Source organism: Dermacentor variabilis, chromosome 1, assembly GCF_050947875.1.
Source record: "Dermacentor variabilis isolate Ectoservices chromosome 1, ASM5094787v1, whole genome shotgun sequence".
NCBI lineage: Eukaryota > Metazoa > Arthropoda > Arachnida > Ixodida > Ixodidae > Dermacentor > Dermacentor variabilis.
The window spans coordinates 45,237,856-45,248,944 of NC_134568.1; the positions used below are offsets into that span (position 1 = coordinate 45,237,856).

At 45.2% G+C, this 11,089-nt stretch overlaps 1 protein-coding gene across 1 annotated transcript in view; it reads left to right on the forward strand.

The window, feature by feature from the left end:
• LOC142572923 (nose resistant to fluoxetine protein 6-like) overlaps positions 1–10,375 on the forward strand; it is a 51,314-nt gene extending 40,939 nt beyond the window's left edge. The window contains exons 8-9 of the mRNA XM_075682411.1: positions 3,377–3,463; positions 10,348–10,375. Of these exons, the coding sequence (XP_075538526.1) occupies positions 3,377–3,463; positions 10,348–10,375 (115 nt within the window). The remainder of the gene's footprint in view (positions 1–3,376; positions 3,464–10,347) is intronic.
• The last annotated feature ends 714 nt before the right edge of the window (positions 10,376–11,089 follow it).

The following is an 11,089-nucleotide window of genomic DNA, read 5'->3' on the forward strand; positions in this document are numbered from 1 at the left end:
CTGTCACCGTCACCATGATCAAGTTCTGTATGAAGTCTTAGGGCGACAACATCGTCGCCGCGCGCCGTATGCTGCATGTGCAAGTGAAAGCGTGCGAAGGGGCGCAGACGATGGTGGCTCAAGCTCGCACACACAAGGGAGGAAAGCCGTGGAGGGGGAGCGCACCTTCTTCAGTTGCGGGCAAGGCACCGGGGGGGGGGGAGGCGAGGGAGTCGGGGCGTTCTACTTCGGCGGCGGCTGCTTACGGCGCTGCCGCGCTCGCCCTATCTTGATTGCACAGAGTGGGTCGAGTGCTGATAGCTTCTTGTGCGCTGTGGTCTTGCCGCTTATTTGCGTTGAAGTTCGAGGCACCACGGAGGTCAATTCGCTGGCTACTTGCTGCCCCCCTTTCTCACACCAGCGTTTAGACAGCGAGTGCGCGCTGTTATCGAGTGAGATGTGTTCATGTTTGCTTGTGCGCGCTTGACACCATGCTTGTTAATGAAGTTATAAGCGAATGTTTACAAGTTTATACGTCCGATAAAACAACTATGCTTGCTTCGTATAGCTGTCTTCTAATTTTCTATCGCAATGGATGCTTCGACTTTCTAGTGAAACTGCGACTTCTGCATGTTTCTTGGACACCACTCTCTGTCCGGCTCCACCGCATGAAGGAAGAGCCAACAGTCACAGAAAGAAAAAAAACAAACCTGCCTCGCCATCCCGGTCCTGCGAAAGTGGATGTCCAGTGAAGCTGTTCAAAACTATCACTACAACTGCGTGGGGAGGAAGAAGGGGGGGGGGGTGCGATGGTTTATGGTTTATTGCTAAATTCCTCTGCCGGCGCATTATTCGGCCACAGGAGATTGTGGAATTCCCCTGTTCGGGAATTCCACATCAATGCGACCAGCGGCAGCATGTCCCCGCTGGTGGTATTGCCGTTTCTTTTCCATTTGCCGCGCCTCGTATTGACATTGCTCCTCGGGAGTCTTATGTGTTGCCTACCCATAGCGGTGGTGCAACAACGATGCAATGATTTGCTATAGGCTATATATATATATATATATATATATATATATATATATATATATATGTTTGATTGTTGTGTTCATAGGAGGTTGTGGCCAAGTACTGGACCAGGGTGGCCAATCCTGCTCTGGTGAGGGAGTGCGTTACCGGTTCTGGTCACCGGGATCAGGCCACACTCCAGGCCTGTTTGTGCAATTTTATCAACACGCGGATTTTTTTCATTCTTTTTTGTGTTTTTTTTAATCCGGTGAAAAATTGCCGGCAGCGGGATTCGAACCACGGACCTCTTGCACGCGAGGCGGGTGTTCTACCTCTACGCCACCGCTGCACCGAGAAGCATGGGAGAGGCCTTTGCCCTGCAGTGGGCGCAACCAGGCTGATGATGATGATGATGATGATGATGATGATGATGATGATGATGATATATGTATGGAAAGCTAGTTGCATCACTTCACAAGCTGCCGTCGCCACGGCAGCTTGCGCAACAGTAATCTTTACCGGGAAACTTATGCGGGGAGCGTTACGTGCTTCGCATTTTTAATAGGAGTGGCTTATCATCAATTATGTGGTTTGGATGCTTGTTTTGCGCTTTATATTTATTGCAGCGAATGCTGTGCCATATGTCATATGCATGATACCAAAGAATGTGTGCACTTTTCGATGTAATCAAGGAAGCTTTCTTTTTAGTGAGGACGACGCCGCGAAAAATACCGACCAACTAGAGGCTAACAGCTTCGCTGTAAAAAAGACCTGCGGCATACTTTCTTAGCGTCAATATGTTGTGAGGTTGGGGACCTTAACCGTCATATAAGCCGCAGGGTACATAAGGAACACAGAATATAAGGCGTCGTAGGTGGGTGTAGTGAGAGATCTGGAATTTTATAAATCATATAAGGAACGTTGAACAAAACAAACCCGCCATATAAGGAACTCTTAGGGCCATATATAGTGTCGTTGTCATCCGGGTTTGGGGTTCATGGTTCGGATTAGGGCGTCACTATGAGGCTCGCTTGCATTCGTCGCTGGGTACCTAAATCGTTGTAGATGGCCTGTTCTATACAGGGCTTCGTACTAATTAGGGTGAGCGGACCCATGCCGTCGCCCTTATCTATCGCCGAGAGGTGCTTGTTGTTTGGGAGGTGAGATAGGCAGGTTGAAAGAATACAGAAACTGATTTATATTATTATATTATAATATGTCTACACATGGCTCCAGATACGGGAGCACCGTTCATGTCGGAGCACCGTCTGAGCTCACTACATGTCTACGCACGCTACATCAGCGCCCACAAAGTACCAAAGGTGCCCTCTTTTAAAACAGTTATTTGCCCTAGTTAACTAGACGAGGAGATTTGATGGCGGCATTTGGTCTAATAATAATGGTTGAACTCTTCACAAAATTCCACCCACGGTCGCACCACCTTGCTGGACTCCGTCTATGATGTCCAAACTTCGAACTCGCCTACGAAACAATGACTGGGCAATCTGGAAACTGGTCCACGCTGTTTCCATGGAAGTCGTCGACACTGGCACATAGCTGTCCGTGACGGTCAGCTCGTCAGGATCATGAGGCTGGCCGTCACAGTCGTTACCACTTCCACGGAGTGCAGCGGCTGTTGTCGCCTCCAAGGGAGCGCCTTGTTTGCCCGTCTAAGTCAACAACGGGCCCGGTTGCCGACCCGGTTGGCGCTGGTAAGGGGCTGTCTTGTGTGAAGCAACCAAAGAAGGCGCATTGCTGTTTTGGGACGCAACAGGCTCCTCCACCGCCTGGAGATACGACCTGAGGGTGACCAGCTGTCAGGTTACCCGAAGCCTTGCTGTTCAGTCCCGGCGTCATCTCCTCACCAACAGACAACTCTTGGAGATAGATACGGACTACGGCATCGTTTCGCTTAGCCAGCTTAGTGCAACGTCCCGGTATAGCGCAGGTCAGGTACCCCGGCGACGTAGGCAAGCTACCATCAATGCTTTGCGAAAGTGGAGTGTTCGCCAATGGAATGCGGACTTAAAGAATGTTACTCATGGCAGCAGCATTTGGCCCATTTGGTCGCAGAATTTCTCACAAATTCAGGCATCTTCTAACTACTGTATTTCAATATAATGTATCAAGTGCAGTTTTGATTCGAGCAAGGCGGATTTTTAAGCAGATTCCTTGGATGAAATTCACGATTCTTGCGGCCTCTTGCCGAACTTGCAGTGCGGCTCATTTGGGCAATCCGCTACAGCCGAGATTAATATGCTCACTGTGCATAAAGTGCCTTGATTAGAAAAATGTAAAAAAAAATTGCCTGACTTGATCTAATTGAGAATTGTGCTGGGTTTTATTATCCTTATACCCCGCACTCACCTAACCCCTCCCCTTGCTGCAGTGGATTTCTCCTAGCTGCAGTGGTATGCAAGCAAAAAAGGACTGGAATCGTCATATTCCTGTTTGCTGTAATTAGAAGATTGATCAGGTAAGTCTGCCATAGAAGGAAGTGCGCCTGTATAAATACGAACAGAGAGCTTCACTGTAGCCTGTTCACTTTCATTTATGTGACACGTATTTGCATATCCTTCAATTCATAGTTGATTCCTGATTGCTGGGCAATATCATATGCTTATTGTACTCAATATACTATCACTTTACTGGAAAACGTCAGCGTTTCTTTTTTCTGACAAGGCACAGCAGCTGTGGCCTCATAATTTGCGCGATAATCACCAATGCGATTTAAAATCGAACATTTTCAATAACTAACGCTATAATTAGTGACATCAGGGGGCATGTAAAGCTTGCAAAGCGCAAGTCAGCCAATGCTCAAATAAAAGCGCTTTGCTAAGAAACTTGTGCCTATCACGAGCATTGAGAAATACGGACTCAAAAATGCGCCATGATATGGATTCATGTTCCGTTTATTGTTTCTTTTATGTGCACTTTTTACGCAGTGTGGAGACATACTTGTTGAAACAAAATGCATTTTTTGATGTTTTGTAAAAGGTGGTAGTAGTGGAATACCAACTAAGTGGGCAACCCTTCACCACTTTCCGGCTTCGTGAGCCTTCAAATAATGAATACATTCAATTGTTAAAATTGGTTTCATTACTGGACAAGAGTCTGGATCCGAGCTAATTGGTACACAGCTTCATTTTCCTTAAGGCAGGTCAAGCGCGCAAAAGCACGGACGGCGAAAAGAAGAAAAGCAAGGTGCTACTTCCAACTAATTTTATTTGCATGAACCCCCGTATACATACATCCCTTATTCAAGTCACGGCGCATGCGTCAGAACAAATCATCACTATATCGCTGTGTCAGATGATGCCCCACAGCGCACGCTCATACCTTCACGTGTCTGCAGAACGCTATGATTACACTATGAAAACATGAACCGATAGAAGGTGTTGACCAAGAGATCGTCAAAGGATAAAATGACCAGTATAAAAAGCTGCACTTTACAAGAACGTAATTTTAAGCATTAAAGCACAAAAGTAACTGGAACGCCAATGCGTTTCTCCGCAAAGTTTGGGAATTAATATCTCGAAATTGATGTCATCCCTAGATTTCGTTCCAAGTGGATCCGTCGTGGCAACTCCACGGCTAGAACTTGTAAATTCTAATATCAGCCATAAGGTAATTAGTTCAAAACCTAATTAGTGAATTTTTGTTTATTAGTCGATTATGGATTTCAATTATTTGTGTAAGTAGAGCCGGCCGCTTCGAGTAGACCGCCTCATGAACTAGAATTCCACTATCTGCCGTGCATATATATATATATATATATATATATATATATATATATATATATATATATATATATATATATATATATATATATATATATATATATATATATATATATATATATATATGCACGGCAGATAGCGCAATTTCCCTCAATTAGCTAAATAAGCACGCTTGTAGACATTGTGTAATTCAACACAACTGCGAATAAATGCAGATGGTTACATGAAAAGCCACCGTGTGTATGTGCGCATATATATATACATATATATATATATATATATATATATATATATATATATATATATATATATATATATATAAAATCTCTCTCTCTCTCTCTCTCTGTGTGTGTGTTCTGGTTTATCGCGTTTTCATCTGCAACGCTGCCACTACAGCATGGCTTTAAAACATTTTATTAAACATTTAACTAAACAACATCGTGCGTTACAGGATCATTGCTATAACTACACAACCCATCATGAATAATTAGCAAACGGGTTGCGGTCGCTGCTCGCCCACGTAGTGCCTGCCGCGCTTAAAGGGGTGCGTACCGATAAGAGCATCCTGGCATAAGTTATGTCCTTCGTTTAAAAAATCTGTTTTAAAAAAGCCATACCACCATGTACACAGAGCAAACACTCGATGTAACAAAACACCCGCCGTGGTTGCTCAGTGGCTATGGTGTTGGGCTGCTGAGCACGAGGTCGCGGGATCGAATCCCGGCCACGGCGGCCGCATTTCGATGGGGGCGAAATGCGAAAACACCCGTGTGCTTAGATTTAGGTGCACGTTAAAGAACCCCAGGTGGTCAAAATTTCCGGAGTCCTCCACTACGGCGTGCCTCATAATCAGAAAGTGGTTTTGGCACGTAAAACCCCAAATAGTATTATTATTATTATTATCGATGTAACAACGCTGAATGGCAGCCTTAACTTACCTCGTTATAGGCATTACGTCGTGATTGCGGCTGTCTGCCCTCACAGCCGACATTGACAGTGAGTTATGTTGGGAGAGGACGCTGTTCATGAGCAGCTCAAATATCCACAAGCGAAATACCACTTTAATGAAAAACAGAGCACATTATAGCTATAATAACAATTCGGTGCGAGAAATTTGAAAATCAGTAATAATGCGGTACTAAGGTTCAAAAATGCCATTGTGTAAAAAGTGAGTTCTTGTTGGGGTGGGAAATTAACCAAAGGTCACTGGGGCGATTCGCATCGAAGGCCCGCGTTAAAAGCAGAAATGAAGCAGTGGTGGATGACATCGGTTGGGCATTTTGGCAGAGCCAAATTAGTTTGGAGAAAGATTGGGGGACATGGATGACAACAAATAAATGGGCGGCTACAGTGCCCAAATATCAGTTCCTATAAATCGTGGACACTGAATCGAGGAAGAGGTCAAGAAAGTTGGCAAGCAAGTGCAGAGTAAATGAAAGTGCAATAGACAACCCGTAGTCAATAAAGAAGGAAATTGAGAGTAGCAGAGGTGGTGAATTGAATGCAAAGAATGAAAACAAGAAAAGTCCACTAAGATCTGCACATACGACAAGAAAGAAATCAGGAGGGAAAGTTCCAATGATAACACACAGGTCAGTGCATTGTTGTTTTCTGCCCGAGCTGGCTGGCTCAGGACAAAAATCTACCAGAACCAATATTCGCAACAGGAGAAGGCCCACGTGTCTCATGCAGCAAGAGCCTGGTGACGACTATGGGACACATCGTTACTAAATGCAGAAAATTCGTCCAGCAGCACTTGTGGGGAATATACACTTTCTAGAAGCATTGGGATTCAAAGTGTATGCAAGCATTACCTATACAGAGATAGAGGTAAGCAAGAGACGTTTAGATATGCTCGTAGAAAAAAGTAGGGAAAAGATCAATAGAGCAGATGTCATTACAGGCGTAGGTGGGGGTGTACAATATCAAAACATTCAAGCAGAAACTCCTCTGGGCGTTGTCTAAGTATGCGTAAACGCTGTGCCACTTGCTCATCTCCACGCAGCCCGGTGTCGTTATCAACGTTATGTAACTTGACCCGGCCACTGCAAACGACAGCGCTGCATTTGGTGCTGACGGCGCCGCAAGCTGCGTGGTTAACGCAGGCGAAGTACTGCAGGTGGCGGCACCAGGTGCGCTGATGATGTTCAGATTGTTTCAAGCCGTTATCGTTCTTTAGCGTCTTATCCATACGCGTTGAATCAATATGCATCGTGAACAGATGTACTCCGACGGCAGCTGCGTAAAGCATGGCCGAGCAAACCGTATCTTGAAAGCGATATATGATGCGGACAGAGTGCCGACGGCTGATAGCTCCGCGTGCTGTTTACGCCCCTTCGCGTTGAAGAGAGACGCGTGGGCCCATATCTTGAAAGCGGTCTGTAAAGGGGCAGGGTGCGGCGTGTGCTGACAGTCTTGTCTTCCAAACAATGGCCCATACCCACCATGGGGGATCGGCCAAGAAGGTAGTTTCCGGTATGTTTAGAATTAAAACAAAACTAAATTTGAACAGTAGAGAGTGGGAGTAAAGAAACGTGATTTTGAAGTTTAAAATATTGTTAAGAATGTTGAGATAAAATAAGTTAACATAAAGATAGGAAATAACAGAAATAACTTATAATTATAGAAATTCAGCAAGGTTCTCTTTTTGTCTCTCTAATAAAGTTGTAAACTCCGAGAATAGCAACCCTGGGACTGGATCCCTGTGAAGTAGCCCCAAAAGACAGAATTGTTGGTGAGGTGAGCGATAGCCCAAGTTTTCTAAATGAGCTTTCTAAGAGTTTTCTTTGTCTGTGAAAACGGCGGGACGAGACAATGTAATGGTCAATACATTCATGTGCATTGCAAAAAGAACATAGTGTGGGCACAGCGAGACCAGACCTGTGTAAGTAAAAATTTAGAGGCGGTATACGACATCTAAATCTTGTAAAGGAAACTTCCAATTGCCTTGAAGGACACCAATTATTATTGCACGGGAAACCAAGATGGTGGAATTCAGAAGACGGTGTTAGCATGGTTATTGGAGAATTTGCGATATGGAGAGATTTCTGCACCTTGCCACGGCGACATAAGCTGATGTCGGCCAAACAGATATCATAGGATGTCACGGCGTAGATCTTTTCACCGTACTAGGTTCTTTAACGTGGTCAATGCAGACCGAGTTAGGAAATACGAAGCGTAAGCTCTCTGTCGCACACACACAAACAATGCTTTATATGAATTTGACGACATATAACCGCTGACAAAGGTTAATATGGATTACTTAAAGTATGGAGTCTCTAAACAGTCTGCAGTCTACGGAATCAAATTATTTAAGTTCACGCACCTCCATATTGTTCTGTGTGGGGCGTCGGACAAGATCACGGCTGTAATGGTGCAGACGACGAGTCGGCTGCTGCGGATGTACCCCAGCTGAAGTTGGGAGGTGAGGCGACGTGGCACGACGATGGGACAGGAACATAAGCCAGGAGGAAAGGTCGCGAGCACAGAAGCTGTGGTTGGTGCTCCGCTGGGCGGCTCGCAGACAAACGCCAGCTTCAGATGTTGAGCCGTAGGCTCAACGTCTGAAGCAGCGAGGACCCACGCGCCAACGGGCTGCTTCTTCCTCCATGGGTCTTCTTCGCTCCGATTCCTATATCACCCAGGCACACTCCCGCGTTCCACGCTCGCGCCACGAGGCTATCCGGACGTTCTTGTTTTTCTTTCTTTTTCTTTTTTTCTTTTTCTTGTGCCATTACACGATCATGCTCGCACCTTCGTCGTCATCATTGTCGTCTTCGCCTTTCCTTTTCAACGCAGCACGTGCACCTCGTGACATTACCCCGCAATTCAAGTTTTTTTTTTCAAAAACAAACAAACAACGAAAACAGAGGTGCGTATCACATTGATTTAGTGTCAACTAACAGCATGAATAGTTGTTATCCACAGTTGGGGCTGTTTAACATGTTACACGTATACTCCACAAGACAACATAACACATGTTATTCAAACAAGAAAATTCACAGCATCTATCAGCTAGCAAACACTGACAAATTATTATAAATCTTATTCCAACGAAACTCCATCTTCTGCAACGAGTGGTTACATTCGGCTTAAGTAGCCCGCTCCCAAATTCTCAGTACCCTCAATGTGCACAACTCTAATGTCAAACTCATGCAATAATAACGCCTGTACAACTCTAAAGCCAAATTCATGCAATAATAACGTCAAGCACAGTATGCGTGCGTTCAACTTTGCTCTTGCCAAATATTGTAATGGTTGGTGGTCTGTCTGTACTGTGAACCGTCTGCCGTATAAGCACAAGGAAAATTTGCAGATAGCCCACACAAGAGCTAAACACTCACGCTGAATAGCGGCATATTTTCTTTCCCGTTGGAGAAGGCTTTTACTGGCATACGATATGGGGTGCAGAATGCCTCCATGTTCTTGCATCAGTACAGCTCCCAGTGCAGGGTCCGATGCGTCTGTACGAAGGATAAACTCCCTTGAAAATTCAGGTTTTTTAGAGTATTGGATTGTGATAGCGCAATCTTGAGTTTCTCAAACGCTATCTCACATTCTGGCGTCCAGTGCACATTGTTTGGCTCTTGTTTTCGGGTAAGTTCTATTAACGGCTCGGCAATTAGAGCGTGTTGCTCTATGAATTGACGGTAATAACCAGCTAGACCAAGGAAAGCACGGAGCAGTTTTTTGGCGCGTGATCGTTCCACCCCAATTACTTTCTGAAAAGTTGTCGGCAGTGGTTGAATCACACCGGAACCTATAACGTGTCCCAGGAATGCGATTTTCCTTGCTCCGATCTGGCACTTCTCAGGTTTTATCGTGAGCCCAGCCTCATTGATCCGTTTTAGCACCATTTCTAGTGCAACCATATGCTCCTCCCACGTGTCAGTCGCCACTAGAACATCGTCAATATAAGGCTGGACGTTTGGGATCCCTTCTAGTACGATTCTCAATAAACCAGTGAAAATTGCCGATGTAGTTTTTATGCCAAAAGGCATGAAAAGGAACTGATTGTGGCCTCATACTGCTGTTTTTTCCTTCGACTGCTCAGTGAGAGGAACTTGCCGATATCTTTTGACAAGGTCAAATATTGAGAAGTACCGCCTTGCGCTCACTTCGGCGAAAACCATATCAGTTCCTGGTATTGGCTCTGCATCTGGAATGAGCGTTTCATTCAACCGACGAAAGTCGATACATGTCCTACATGAGCCATCCGACTTTTTAACTTATACCAGAGGAGAATTATATGGGCATGAAGATCTTTCGATGACACCCAGTGTTAGTATCTCCTGCATTTCCTTTTCAATGACCTCCTTCAAAGGAAAGGGGATGGGATATTGTGAAGTGTTAAGAGGGACAGCTGTCGTCGACAACTGCAAGTTGCAATGTATCACTCCGGGCATGCTTGAAAAGACTTCTCGGTATTGTTGCAGCAATTGGATAACCTGCTGCTGTTGTGAACTTGTCAATTCTTTCGACAATGGCAGCCCGACGGTATCACCGCACCCTGTCACTTCTAATGTTGGGATTGTGTCGAAGAATCCCGAATCTTCGACAGCCACTCAGCTAGCTGCAAAAGTTTTTCGTGTGTCGGTTCACGATCTTTGTATGCTTTCAGCATATTCACGTGGAACAACGGTTTCTGATGTCCGAGGTCCAACAGATAATTAACGTCATTTTGTCTTGCGACAACATGAAAAGGGCCTTTCCAATGTAACAGCAATCTGTTGTGGCTTGTTGGTAGAAGAATGAGTGCCTTGTCTTCCACCTTTAGCTGTTGGCGTGAAGCGCGTAAGTTGTAGTGCTTCTTTTGGCACTTTTGCGCCTCCTGGAGTTTCTCATGAGAAAGCCTTGTCGTCTCCTCCAGCGTTTCGCTCAACTCTAGAATATATTCGTAAGTGGTCTTCACTTCGGTGTCGAGGTTATAATTCGTCCATAGTTCCTTCATCACGGTGAGAGGGTCACATACATGCGCCCGTAGAGTAAATCGAAGGGCGAGAAGCCCAGGCTGGCCTGTGACACCTCACGAGAAGCAAAAAGCAGGGGAACAAAGTAAGTTTCCCAGGAGTTAGGCTTTTCCTGACACATCTTCCTTAACATCTGCTTGAGGGTGCCATTGAAACGTTCGACCAACCTATTACTCATTGGGTGGTATGGAGTCGTTCACATTTGTCCGATTGACAATAAGTCATTGACCTCTCTCATTAAACCTGACGTGAATGACGAACGCTGATCACAGGATATTTCCCGTGGAAAACAGACCTGTTAGAAAATCTGTAATAAGCCCTTCACAATGCAGGTTGAATAAATTTTACCTTGAATTACCGCGTCTGGATACCTTGTGGCGAAGTCTACCACTG